Source organism: Triticum urartu, chromosome 2, assembly GCF_003073215.2.
Source record: "Triticum urartu cultivar G1812 chromosome 2, Tu2.1, whole genome shotgun sequence".
In the NCBI taxonomy this organism is placed as follows: domain Eukaryota; kingdom Viridiplantae; phylum Streptophyta; class Magnoliopsida; order Poales; family Poaceae; genus Triticum; species Triticum urartu.
This window is the reverse complement of record NC_053023.1, coordinates 539044633-539059225: the sequence shown is the minus strand read 5'-3', so window position 1 is coordinate 539059225 and position 14593 is coordinate 539044633. Positions and strand designations below refer to the sequence as shown.

At 47.9% G+C, this 14593-nt stretch overlaps 1 protein-coding gene across 2 annotated transcripts; it reads left to right on the top strand.

Moving 5' to 3' along the window:
• Positions 1-3004: 3004 nt before the first annotated feature.
• LOC125541801 lies at positions 3005-4821 on the top strand. 2 transcript variants are annotated; one of them, XR_007297661.1, is made up of 3 exons: positions 3005-3264; positions 3343-3992; positions 4785-4821. XR_007297661.1 is itself a non-coding variant. In XM_048705114.1 (2 exons), the coding sequence occupies exons 1-2, from the start codon at positions 3248-3250 to the stop codon at positions 3761-3763; spliced, it is 438 nt and encodes a 145-aa protein (XP_048561071.1). In that variant the 5' UTR covers positions 3005-3247; the 3' UTR covers positions 3764-4085. The 2 variants fall into 2 exon arrangements, 1 of the variants encoding a protein (XP_048561071.1); XM_048705114.1 differs by lacking the exon at positions 4785-4821 and having other exon boundaries at positions 3343-4085.
• The last annotated feature ends 9772 nt before the right edge of the window (positions 4822-14593 follow it).

Genomic DNA, 14593 nt, shown 5'->3' with positions numbered 1-14593 from the left:
AATGTCAACCCTTTGGGCACTGAATCATCAAGCCCCATTAAACCGTCAGCAACATCCACTGACGATGTTGAGATTACTGGGACCAGCTTTCAAGAACCGGGACAACCCACCGTTTTGGGCAAGCACTCTGCCAAGGAGGAGTTCATCGAAAGGCAAAAAGGGAGATTTGATATTGCTGATTACTCTCAACTAAGCGTCAGTGAGGTACTCTCTGGTTATCTCAATCAAGTCCATACCAGCCGCGATCTTGAGATTGACATGGTGAAACAGATGCACCAGAAGTATGAGGTATGAATTCCGGCTTAATACAATATGCATATCATGTTAGCCCCCATGTCTAATGCGTATGATATGATTGAATATGCTGTAGACTTAGAGTAGCCATGAGTATAAAAAACATCTTTGGTAGAATCCTTGCAAGGCTGGTTTTCACCATTAGAGTTAAACCGGATTTTGAATGATTAACCTTGCATCTATAGCCCCCAAGGGCCGGTTTAATCAGCATGAGTGAACCGGTACTTGTGCATCATTGTTTATAAATCAGAACTTACTTGTGTAGTCCCCATGAGCCGGCTGTGGTCATTTGCAGCGCAACCGGGTCATCATAAAATAGTAAGAAGACGTGCAACGTACATTAGTCCCCAAGTGTCAAGTACTCTTGCTTGCAAAGTGCTTGGGACTTATTTATAAAAGCCATTTGCATGAAAAAAAATTCGACAGGCATTAGCCCCCAAGCGCCAAGTGTTGTTGCTTGCAAAATGCTTGGGACTTTATTCATATAAGCTGATTTATGAATATGGTTTTAAATCTGTGCCTATATACACTCCTCAACTTCAATTAGAATTGGCTGATGTGAAGACCTGGCTAGAGGTTCAAGAATATGAGACCCGGAAAGCCAAATCAAAGTTCAAATTTAGTCTAGAGGAGACAGAGAAGCTGAAGACCGGTTTTGATGCTGAAAGAACCACCTCGGCTGAGGCGAAAACTGCTCTAATGCAGTGGGCCGAAAAAGCGGAAGTTGGTCTTCAAAAGGTGACCATTGAGCTTACCAGTTTAAAACACTGTGTATCCCAGATGGTTTCTACTATCTTTGGTGAGCCGCCTTGCCAGCATCAAATTGAATCTCTTCTTTTTATATCATAAACCGCCGCTGATCACTTCCATGATTGTTACACATGTCCAAGGAGCAGCAACCTTAGTCAAGATACACTGGTGAAGCTTAAAGCCGTATATACGCTTATTGAACAACTATATACCAGAACTCAGCGCACGCTAGCCACAATTTCTCCAACAAATCAAGGACCCAATCTACTGAATGATGTCTTGAAAAAATTGTCAATTCTGCCTGCGAGGATTCAAGAGATAAAACGGTCATGTGCAAGAGTCGGTGCCGTGATGGCTTTGAGCCATGCTAAAGCATGGTTACCAGAGCTAGACCCGGCCGAGGTAGCTACTGGGTATCCAAGCGTGAAAGAAGATGGCACTTCTTTTGACCAGAAAGAGCTCGCCGCCTGTGTTAAAGAGATACGTCCTCTGGCGACTCTGATTGCCGATGAAACAAATCTCTCAAAATATCAGCCGACTTATGATGTAGAAAACCAGAAGATACCCACGTCGGCTTATAAAGTGATTGATCTGATTCCCCCGATCTATAAGCATACTTTCGCCCTGAAGTTGATCCGTCCGACCTTATAGATGACGAAGCTGAATTGCAAGCCTTGTGTGGCATTGGCTGGTCATCGCCCAACTTCCAGACGGCGGAGGACGAAGAACCGGAGAAGGATGAACTGAAAGCTTCAAGTCATCAAGGCCAAGAAGATTGATCCGTTGGGCGGTTTAAACATTTGATCTCCCAAAAAAACTTGTCTTTTTGGCTCATTAAGTCATGTAGTAGGCTAGTGAAACTTTGATCTATCGTGTCATCGTGCACATTTTGTCCTGCGCAAACTGCTGATCCGTCAGTTGAAACACGACCACTTTATGTTTATGATAATGTTGATTTATGCAGCTTAGATTTAACAATACCCTGGACACAAAAAGATCACAAGTGCCCCGGCGGTTTACCGCGGGGCGGGTCATAATACCCTATATAAACCACTGGTGACTAAAACAGGTCATAACGAGGGCCGGTTTAATCATAATCATATAGAATAAAAGAATATCATACCTGTGATATTTAATCACACTGTCGGCTTACCATACCAGTGCAGTAAGGGTGTTAGCCCAGAAAGACTGGACACATAATGTCCTGTTTAAGCATGATCCATAAGGATGAAGACTTCATGTGTGATGCCCCGAGAACGTTGCGCCAAGTGTCTTCCAGTTATTCGCCAACGTTGCCATGTCATTTGCTTGCGTGGCACATCTTGTCATGTCATCATGTGCATTGCATCATCATGTTTTCAAAACCTGCATCCGTCCGGGTTCCCCCAGTTCCGTCCGTTGTCCGTTCTGAGTCCAACCACACTTGCATGCGCCCACGGCATGTCCGTAATATTATTTTATAAGTGGCCGGAGAATGTTCTCGGAATGGGATGATAGTTGGCGTGTGGCCTTATTATAGTGTAGATAGACCGCTTGTCAAGTTTCATCGCATTCAGAGTTTGTTTGATAGCCCAACCGTTAAACTATAGCAGCAGTATAGCCGGTCTAACGTCAGACGTTTTCGGTCTCCGAAAACAGTCGCCGGGCCTCCCTCTCTTGTCTTCTCTCAGCTCGAGACCGTCTACACAGCTCACTACCTACCGCCAGGTCCAACCTAACCTCTCTCGTCAGCCCGCAGCCCCTCCCCCCCCCTCGCGCGCGTCCGAAAATTGTCCCGGGCCTGACCCGGGCAGTCGTCACTGTTGGATCCGGATCATCCCTAAACATCTACAAAATATCACTATTTTATTATTTGGACCCCCTAGCCTATTCTTTCTGAACCGTCTTATTTCAATCGGATGATCCAAACTCCCTCTTTTCCTTATATATATATAGTCCAACCCCTACCAAATCAAGCCAACCCTAATTTCTAGGGGGTTTGTCCCATCGCCGCCGCCCCTCCACCGAATCCCTCTCGGGATCCTCTCATTCCCCTGCACCAACCATCACCCACACCCAGATCCAATCGAACCAGCACACAGCCCCCCACTCCTCTCGTTCCCGAGAGCGAGGAGTTCCTCAGCCCCGATCGAGCGCCTTATCCGCGCCTCCTCGCACCTCCCTGCAACGCCGGCGGCAACAGCTACCGCTGAACCAGCAGCAAATGCCGTCGCCCTTCCGGTTGGTTCTGCTTCCCTTCCTCCTCCTTTCTCTTTTCCTTCTTCCCGCCTCTCAACTCTCCCCTGCTGCTCTTGACAGGGAGCCGACATCCATGGAGCTTGCCGTTGCTTCGTCCGAGCCGCGTCCTCAAGCCGGAGCTCGCCAGCCGCATCGATCCGCCGTGAGCAGCAGCACCAGCAGAGGAGCTCTGCTCATGTTCTCTCCTTCCTCCTGCCTCGTCTCTGGCCTCCCCGTCGCCCCGCTGTCCGACGACCGGCAACGTGCCGACAGCCACCAACAGGCCAGGCTGGACTCCCCATCGCGTCCCTATCTTCTTTCTTCCCTTCTTCTCGAACTCACCTCATCTCTCCACTTCCCTCCTCTGCTTCTTACCGCAGGAGATGGTCGCAGCCTCGAACGCCATGGATTGGCGCCAAGAGCTCCTATGGAACACGAGAACCTCGCATTGGGAGCCACCTCCTGCCGTCGTTCACCTCGTCCTGCGCCCGACCTCCCCTGACCTGAGGCCGTCGCCCTCGATCGTGCCAAGGCCGCCCACTCGTTTTCCCCTGCTTCGAGGGACAGGAGGGAGCCGCACCCGCGTTGACTGCTCGTCGCGTGGATCCACCGCAGCCGCTCGCCCCGTTGACCGTGTCTGCTCGACCGCGCCCCCTGGGCCGCCTCCACCGTCTAGCGCCAAGGCCCATCGCGCCTACCTTGTTCACCGTCGAACTGGGCCAGGGCCCAAAGTGAGCAGCGCCCAACCCCCTCTCCTGTGCCTGTTGGGCCAGCCAATTCGACCCGCGTATATTTTTTTCTAGCGTCTGTGATTTGTCTATTTATTCCAGAGACTGCAGTTTTTGCAGAAAACCCCCTGCTGTTCATGCATTTAATAACTCTCAAACCGTGCATCCAAATTAAACAAACTTAATATGAAAGTTGCTTAGAATTTTCTCTAGTTTCATAATATGCCACTTTCATCCGTGTTTAAAATGTTTAAAATGATGTTTGGTTAAATTTGCTCCTATGCCATGTTAAAATGCTTTAATTCACAACTAAATAACCGTAGCTCCATTTTAAATAAACTTTATATGTAAATGGGGTAGAAAATGCCTAGTTTAACATGGTGGCTTTACTTTTCATGGTTAACAACTCTAAAATTATGTTTAGTGCAGACCAGTACCAAACCTTAAAATATGCGTATGGGGTTTTTCCGGACTTGTTGTTTGTTGTTCCGGCCTCATTTAAACTTGCCTAGGTAGATAGTTTCATTATGCTTCACCTCCTGCCATGCTAACAACATTTAATATTGTTGGGTACATAAACGAGAGAGAACTAAATAAGTCATGTGGTGTTTTCTTCAATATGCAACTCCGTTGCATAATGAGCTCCACTTAATTTGTAGGGTTGTTTGTGCACTTTTCCATGCCATGCCTCATTAAACCGGACATGCATCATACTTGGTTGTGCATCATGCCATGTTTATGTGGTGGTTGTTTACTATGTTGTTTGCTTCTTTCCGGTGTTGCTTCTTCGGGTAGTTCCGATAACGTCGCGTTTGTGAGGATTCGTTCAACTACGTCCGTTTGTCTTCTTCATGGACTCGTTCTTCTTCCTTGCGGGATCTCAGGCAAGATGACCATACCCTCGAAATCACTTCTATCTTTGCTTGCTAGTTGCTCGCTCTTTTGCTATGCCTATGCTACGATACCTACCACTTGCTTATCATGCCTCCCATATTGTTGAGCCAAGCCTCTAACCCACCTTGTCCTAGCAAACCGTTGTTTGGCTATGTTACCGCTTTGCTCAGCCCCTCTTATAGCGTTGTTAGTTGCAGGTGAAGATTGGAGTTTGTTCCTTGTTGGAACATGGATATTTTGTTGGGATATCACAATATCTCTTATTTAATTAATGCATCTATATACTTGGTAAAGGGTGGAAGGCTCGGCCTTATGCCTGGTGTTTTGTTCCACTCTTGCCGCCCTAGTTTCCGTCATATCGGTGTTATGTTCCCGGATTTTGTGTTCCTTACGCGGTTGGGTTATAATGGGAACCCCTTGGCAGTTCGCCTTGAATAAAACTCCTCCAGCAAGGCCCAACCTTGGTTTTACCATTCGTCACCTAGCCTTTTTCCCTTGGGAGTCGCGCATCCCGAGGGTCATCTTTATTTTAACCCCCCGGGCCAGTGCTTGTCTAAGTGTTGGTCCAAACTAGAGCCCCTTGCAGCGCCACCTCGGGGAAACTCGAGGGCTGGTTTTAGTTGTACGGATTGCTTATCCGGTGTTGCCCTGAGAACGAGATATGTGCAGCTCCTATCGGGATGTTGGCGCATCGGGTGGTCTTGCTGGACTTGTTTTACCATTGTCGAGGATGTCATGTAACCGAGATGCCTAGTCTGATCGGATTGTCTTGGGAGAAGGAATATCCTTCGTTGAACGTGAGAGCTTGTGATGGGCTAAGTTGGGACACCCCTGCAGGGTTTTGAACTTTCGAAAGCCGTGCCCGCGGTTATGGGCAGATGGGAATTTGTTAATGTTCGGTTGTAGAAAACCTGAAGTTGATCTTAATTAAAATACATCAACCGCGTGTGTAACCGTGATGGTCTCTTCTCGGCAGAGTCCGGGAAGTGAACACGGTGTTGGAGTAATGCTTGACGTAGGTTGTTCTAGGATCACTTCTTGATCATAGTTGTTCGATCGTGCTTTTGCCTTCTCTTCTCGCTCTCATTTGCGTATGTTAGCCACCAAATATGCTAGTCGCTTGCTGCAGCTCCACCTCATACCTTTTACCCTTTCTATAAGCTTAAATAGTCTTGATCGCGAGGGTGTGAGATTGCTGAGTCCCTGTGACTCACAAATACTTTCAAAACCAGCTTGCAGGTGCTGTTGAACCGTGCAGATGACGCAACCAAGCTTAAGGAGGAGCTCGATGAAGATCTTGTCCCTTGTGTTGTTTCGTTCTAGTTGATCAGTAGTGGAGCCCAGTTGGGGTCGATCGGGGATCTGTGTAGCATTGGGGTAGTCTTCTTTTATTTTGGTTCCGTAGTCGGACCTTGTTTGTATCTGGATGATGTAATGCTTTATTCATGTATTGTGTGAAGTGGCGATTGTAAGCCAACTATGTATTTTTTCCCTTATGTATTACATGGGTTGTGTGAAGATTACCTCACTTGCGACATTGCTTTCAATGCGGTTATGCCTCTAAGTCGTGCTTCTACACGTGGGAGATATAGCCGCATCGAGGGCGTTACATCATGGCCTGAATTGTCTAAAGCCATATGTTAATATGGCATAAATACATGACTCAAAAAATACTCAGAAAAAGACAATGAACTAAAATCAAGAAAATGAGGCTTTCATAAGCCGCCAAGCCTAAAGCTCCGAGGCTTTCATGGGCCGCCAAGCCACTGAGTTAACCTTTTACACTTTGTGAATCCGGCCTCACATGACCACCGGTTTAACCTTGACAAGTTCATGGTCTATGTAAAATTGACTGTCAAGAGTTCTGCTTGTCATTCCAGGATTATCCGAGCGAAGTAGCAGTTTCTACAAAGCAGGAGAACCTGGAAAATTTTGGTGAATACACCTGGTGTTCCAAACCAGTTCATGAGGGAAGTAATGCTATGTTCTCTTTGGTGAATACACCTATGTTTGAACAGGAAGCCCCCATGTGCTTTAGGTCATATAAGCCGAACCGTGAGGGATAGCTATGCTTCAAATATGAGCAGGAAGCCCCCAAGTGGCTTGTGGCATTGAGCCGATCAAGAGGGATATTCATAGCTATGGTTCAAATATGAGCAGGAAGCCCCCAAGTGACCATAAGGGTGGCATTGCGCCGATCAAGAGGGATATTCACAGCTATGCTTCAAATATGAGCAGGAAGCCCCCAAGTGACCATAAGGGTGGCATTGCGCCGATCAAGAGGGATATTCACAGCTATGCTTAAAATATGAGCAGGAAGCCCCCAAGTGACCATTTGTAGTGAAGAAGACTCATTATTCTTTGAGATGAAACAAACAGAGGCCCTATATTAGCAGGGGTGCCATCTTTATTATAAGCATCATAATATATACATTGTCAAAATATGTACATTGTAAGATCCGATGGCTCAAGTGTAGTAAGGCCAAAGATGAGCAATATTCCACGGCCGACGGGTCTCCTCCGCCGATGTGCGTGAGTCCTTGTGGTCTCGAACATCGACAAGGTAGTATGATCCATTGTTCAGATTCTGATCATAGAAGGCCCTTCCCAAGGTGGGGATAGTTTATGCATATCAGTTTGATCCTGAATAAGCCAGAGCACTAAGTCACCTTCTTGAAAGGTTTTGGTCTTAACCCGGCGACTGTGATAACGACGCAGATCTTGCTGATAAATCGCTGATCGAGCCGCTGCGAGGTCACGCTCCTCATCTAACAGGTCAAGTGCATCTTGACGTGCTTTTTCATTATCAGTTTCAACATAAGCCACCACACGGGTTGAGTCATGACGGATGTCACTAGGGAGAACCGCCTCTGCTCCGTAAACCATGAAGAAAGGCGTGTAACCCATAGATATGTTGGGGGTAGTATTAATACTCCATAATACCGAGGGTAACTCCTCCACCCAACAACCTGGCGTCCTCTGCAAAGGAACCATAAGCCGGGGCTTGATGCCTCTCAGGATCTCTTGATTAGCTCTCTCCACTTGACCATTAGATTGGGGGTGAGCCACTGATGATACATCAAGCAGGATATGCTCACGTTGGCAAAATTCCTCCATGGCACCCTTGGATAGATTAGTGCCATTATCAGTTATAATACTATGGGGAAAACCAAAATGGAAAATCACCTTTTTCATGAATTGAACCGCCGCTGCCGCGTCACATTTACTGAACGGCTCTGCTTCAACCCACTTTGTAAACTTATCAACCGCCGCCAGGAGGTGCGTCTTTTTGTCTTTGGACCTTTTGAAAGGCCCAACCATATCAAGCCCCCCAGACTGCAAATGGCCAAGTAATTGGAATCATCCTCAATTCTTGAGCTGGCACATGAGTGCGCCATGAGAACTTCTGACAACCATCACATCTACTGACTAGATCCTCCGCATGAGCGTGCGCCGTTAGCAAATAGAACCCATGACAAAAAGCCTTGGCTACGAGATATTTAGACCCAACATGATGACCACAATCCCCTTCATGAACCTCTCGTAGAATCTACAGCCTTCTTCAGGAGAAACACAACGTTGAAATGCTCCTGTGACACTACGATGATGCAATTCTCCATTGACAATAGTCATTGACTTAGACCACTGGGTTATCTGTCTGGCCAAAGTTTCATCCTCAAACAACTCGCCCCGGGTCATATAAGCCAAATACGGAACTGTCCAATCAGGAATATCATGAAGAGCTGCCACCAGTTGTGCCTTCGGGTCGGGAATAGCAAGATCCTCCTCTGTAGGCAATTTGACAGAAGGGTTATGCAAAATATCCAGGAAAGTGTTAGGTGGCACCGGCTTACGCTGAGACCGTAACCGGCTTAAAGCATCAACCACCTCATTTTTCCTGCGATCAACATGTTCAACTTGATAACCCTTGAAGTGACCTGCGATAGCATCGACCTCTTGATGATAAGCCACCATGAGTGGATCTTTAGAATCACAAGTGCCAGAAACTTGCTGAGCTACCAGATCTGAGTCACTGAAGCATCTCACCTGGCTTAAGTTCATTTCCTTAGCCATCCGAAGACCATGGAGCAAGGCCTCATACTCAGCTGCATTGTTAGTACAAGGGAACATCAACCGGAGAACATAAGAAAATTTATCACCTCGCGGGGAAGTCAAGACAACTCTAGCCCCCGAGCCCTCCAATTTCCTGGACCCATAAAAGTGGATAGTCCAATATGTGCTATCTGGCTTCTCCTCAGGCATTTGCAACTCTCTGTCCAATCATTGATAAAATCCACAAGTGCTTGAGACTTGATGGCTGTACGAGGCACATATTTTAAACCGTGAGGTCCAACTCAATGGCCCACTTGGCTATGCGACCTGTGGCATCTCATTTTTGAATGATATCCCCTAAAGGGGCAGAACTAACCACAATGATAGGATGACCTAGAAAATACTGTTTCAACTTCCGGCTAGCCATAAAACCCCCATATATAAGCTTCTGCCAATGTGGATACCTCTGTTTGGACTCAATAAGGACCTCACTGATGTAATAAACCGGCCGTTGAACCGGAGATTCTTTGCCTGCTTCCTTCCTTTGTACCATAATGGCTACACTAACAACTCGGCTATTGGCAGCCAAATATAACAGCAAAGGCTCCTTGTCAATGGGAGCAGCAAGAACCGGCGGCTCAGCCAATTGTTTCTTCAAGGCCTAAAATGCCTGATCGGCAGCATCATTCCAGACAAAGTGATATGTCTTCTTCATAATCTGGTACAGAGGGATAGCCTTCTCACTCAACCGGCTTATGAACCAGCTTAAGGCCACAATACGACCCGCCAAATGCTGAATTGATACAGGCCAGCTTAGCCAGAGAGGTGATAGCTTTTATCTTCTCCAAATTAGCCTCAATACCCTGTTCTGAAACCAGAACACCCAAAAGCTTACCAGCTAGCACACCAAAAACATACTTGGCCGGGTTAAGCATCATCTTATAGACCCGGAGGTCGTCAAAGGTTTCCTTCAAATCATCAATCAGGGTCTCCTTCTTCCTAGACTTCACCACAATATCATCCACATAGGAATGAACATTGCGCCCAATCTGATTATGAAGACAATTTTGCACACATCGCTGGTAAGACGCCTGGGCGCTCTTGAGCCCAAAAGGCATAGACACATAGCAGAAGGCTCCAAACGGAGTGATAAAAGTTGTCTTCTCCTGGTCCTTAACTGCCATCTTGCTCTGATGATAACCAGAATAAGCATCCAGAAAGCTCAAACGCTCACAACCCTCCGTAGCATCAATAATTTGATCAATACGAGGGAGAGCAAAGGCATCATCCGGACAAGCTTTTTTTAAGTCCGTGTAGTCCACACACGTACGCCAAGTGTCGTTCTTCTTAAGCACCAACACCGGGTTAGCCAACCACTCAGGATGAAAAACTTCAACAATAAACCCAGCTGCCAAGAGCCGGGCCACTTCCTCACCAATAGCCTTACACCTTTCTCCATTGAAACGACGAAGAAATTGCTTGACCGGTTTAAACTTTGGATCAATATTAAGAGTGTGCTCAGCGAGTCCCCTCGATACACCTGGCATGTCAGAAGGTTTCCATGCAAAGATGTCCCGGTTTTCACGGATGAACTCGATGAGCACGCTTTCCTATTTCGGATCCAAATTGGCACTAATGCTGAACTGCTTGGATGAATAAATCAACTAGTTTAGTGTTATCAGCCGACTTAAACTTCAAGACTGGATCATGCTCCATAGTTGGCCTTTTCAAAGACGTCATATCTGCCGGGTCAACATTGTCCTTGTAGAACTTCAACTCTTCTGTCGCACAAACAGACTCAGCATAAGCAGCATCACCTTCCTCACACTCCAAGGCTATCTTGCGACTCCCATGTACTGTTATAGTGCCCTTGTGACCCGACATTTTGAGCTATAGATAAACATAACAAGGCCGTGCCATGAATTTAGCATAAGCCGACCGTCCGAACAGAGCATGATAAGGGCTTTTGATTTTAACCACTTCAAAGGTCGACGTCTCAGATCTGGAATCATATTCATCTCCAAAAGCAACTTCCAAAGATATCTTACCCACCGGATATGCCGACTTACCAGGAACCACACCGTGAAAACAATGTTTGACGGCTTAAGGTTTTTATCAGTCAACCCCATATGACGGAAAGTATCATAGTAGAGGATATTAATACTACTGCCTCCATCCATGAGTACCTTACTGAACTTGTAACCTCCAACCTGAGGCACCAAATGACCCAGATTATCAACCCGGGGCGGGTGATCATCACAGTTCCAAACAATGGGCTGCTCAGACCATCGTAAATAATGGGGAACCACAGGCTCAACGACATTTACTGCCCTTTTATGAAGCTTCTGATTCCTCTTACATAAACTTGTGGTGAAGAGATGGTACTGCCCACTATTCAACTGCTTTGGGTTACTCTGATAACCAGATTGCTACTTTTGATTCCCCTGACATGACTTTTGATGATAACCACCCTGATTGCCTGGATAGCTTGGGCGACCCTAGAAGCCGGAATTAGAACCACCACTGCCGTAACCCAGACCATGAGAACCGGAACCTGAGCCGCCACACGACCCATGATTGTTTTGAAACAAATTTGAAATTTTGAATTCCTTCATAATTTGGCAGTCTTTCTAGAGGTGACTGGACGGTCTTTCCCGTGTACCATGCTTTGGGCAAGGCTCATTCATCATCTGCTCAAGATTGATAGCTGCCCCTCTTGTCCGAGGAGGTGGCTTTCCTTTAGGACGCTGACCATTATTCTGCGTGTTGGTGTTTCCCACAAAATCTGCATAGCCATCGGCCTTGCGCTTACCATTGCCCCCCCTGATTCACCGGGTTATGATGCTGGCCCTTGGTGTTGCCACTCTTCTTTCCCTTTCCCGTCTTTTCATCATCAGACTCGGGGTCCTTGGTACTGTCAGAGTCGGCATACTTAATCAGAGCTGCCATTAGCTCCCCCATGTCATTGTAGTGACGCTTGAGTCGCCCTAGCTTCTGTTTAAGAGCCAAAATGACACTTTTTCTCCAACATTAGGACTGCTGAGCTGATGTTAATGTTATCTGATGAGTGTAGGATGGCTTTGACCTGGCGCACCCAATGGGTCGTTGACTCGCCCTCTTCTTGGGCACATGCATCCAAATCCACAACCGACATGGGCTGCTTGCACGTATCTTTAAAATTCTAGATGAACCGGGCCTTTAACTCGACCCACGACCTAATGGAATTGGCAGGCAGTCCCTTTAGCCAAGTACGGGCCGTCATATCTAGCATCATTCTGAAGTACTTGGCAAACGCAGCATCGCTGACGTCCAACAGCTCCATGGCCATCTCGTAACTCTCAATCCACGCCTCAGGGGGTAAGTCGGCTGTATAGTTAGGCACCTTACAAGGTCCTTTGAAATCCTTGGGCAAACACTCATTCCGCAGAGCTGGTACTAAACATGGTACGCCCGTGGCTCTGGAGGTTACGCCTGCCTCCACCGAAGTTTTCGTATAAACCGGGGGAGGCGGATGAGCGGCTTGCTGAACCGCCAGTTTAGCCTCATGACGTGCTCCGTCCTGGCCCACAAATTCCGAGCACCGTCACGCGCCAGGTCATGCCCACGAGGCTGGTTACGGTGCTTGTCACTACTTGAAACGGCCGGGGAGTCTGTGTGTCTACTGTAACTCCGGCTCGGGCGAGGGGTTGAGTGAATCCTTTCACGACTGTAAGAATAAGCCTCCTGCTGCACCAATGCTGTCTGAAGAAGCTCTCTAGCCCTCCTTATTTCAACCGTAGCCGGAGACTCGCCTTCAACTGGGAGAGCTGCCAGTCGTGTCGCTGCCGCGATCATATTATCCAACGGGTTAGAATAATGACCCGGTGGCGTCGATACATACTGTGGCGGGTTATTCAGACGAGGTGGATCTGCCGTGCGCGGTTGAGCCGGTGCTCTGGTCCTGGGTATGGCCACCGCCCGGTTTACCTCTAGCGGGTTACTAGTCCGTGCACCAGCTAGAGTCTGTGTGCCTTCTTCTCATAACTTCATTTGAAGCGTTTTGATCCAACGAGAGCCGGAAGGAATCGACCTGGATCTGTTGTGCCTGAGCATCCAAAGCAGCTCGCTCCGCAATCATCCACGTGTTCTCAGCTGCCAGATCTTCCTTGGCTTGGGCTATCTCATCTCTCAGTTTTGCGACTTCCGCATTATGCTGAACTTGATTTGCCGAATTAACCTCTGATGTCAACAATGTTGTCAAAGTGTCCAATAAGTCAGACAAGACCTGAGCCGGCGGGCGCACAGGGCCTCCTACCCCGGCCGCCGTCACCGCTGCTGACCCAGAAATCATTACCACTATAGTTGAAGAATTCTACACTAGTTATGTACCAGCCTTGAAAATCGCAACCCAGTTTAGCGGCTCATAGGGGTCTGGAATACTATCGCCATCGGAACAACCCCCAAGCCTGTCGTCTTGCAGTTGATACAATGAAGTAGTCTCGCCTGTGGATGACTCACCATCAGAATAGATGGCCGTCTCACCGCCAGACACAGATCCTTCTTCGAATTCCGCCCCATGTATGAATCTAACGAAGGCTTGCTTCACGGCGGGTTGAACCCGGGAGGGTCGTGCACGCTGAGCAGTCTCGATGATGTTGGTGCAGATGTCCGGATCAGGGCCCGGTTCGCCGATCTTGCCGATGAAAACATGAATTCCGCCGAAGGGGACCCGATATCCATACCCAATTGAGTTGGCCTCGGGGCCCGAGCCTGCATCGTCGATGTAGAGCTTGCCGTGGCGACTCTTGGTCATCTGGCCCACAGCGTATCCCTTGATCCCTTCAAAGTTGCCCTTTAAGAACTCAAAACCGCCGTGCGCTGGCCCCACGGTGGGCGCCAACTGTCGTGGAATTGTCACGACAGATGTCCTAGCAGAAGGACTTAGTCATGGAGCCATCGCAACAGGGTTGGCTTAAAGGGGTTAAACGGGATAAAAGACAGAAGGAGTTTATACTGGTTCGGCCCCTTGCGGTGAAGGTAAAGGCCTAATCCAGTTTGAGGTGGTATTGCTTATGTCTTGATTACCAGGGAGCGAATACGCCTGACCAAGCTTTCTTTGTTGTCTCTTGCCCTAAGCCGCCTCCAGGTCGCCCCTTTATATACACACGTTGACGCCCGGCGACCTATAGAGTCCCAGCCGGCTCATAAACGTGTCTGGTCCGGTGACTAATTACACTTCCCTTATAATACAAGTTATATATATATATATATGACAGTTTTATCCCTATGGGCCTTAAGCCGCCCTTGGGCCTTGGGCCCTTTAGCGACTCTGCTTCATGAACTGACATCGTTAACATCTTCATGGGCTTCAGTTTGATGAACCGCCACTGGGATAACCCGACCCCTCCTGGGAAGGTCATGCCCAATAATCATATCCCCAATAGACGACATGGCGACCGTGTTGGTGATGCGATCCGCGCAGGGCTTCGCCTAAGCACTACGACAACATGACCGAGGTGGTAAACCATGGAGGAGGCACCGCACACGGCGAAGAAACAATTGTTGTTCTTTGGGGTGCCCCCTTCCCCTGTATATAAAGGAGGGGAAGAGGAGGCCGGCCACCAAGGGGTACGCCAGGGAGAGGGGAGTCCTACTAGGACTCCTGTCCTAGTAGGATT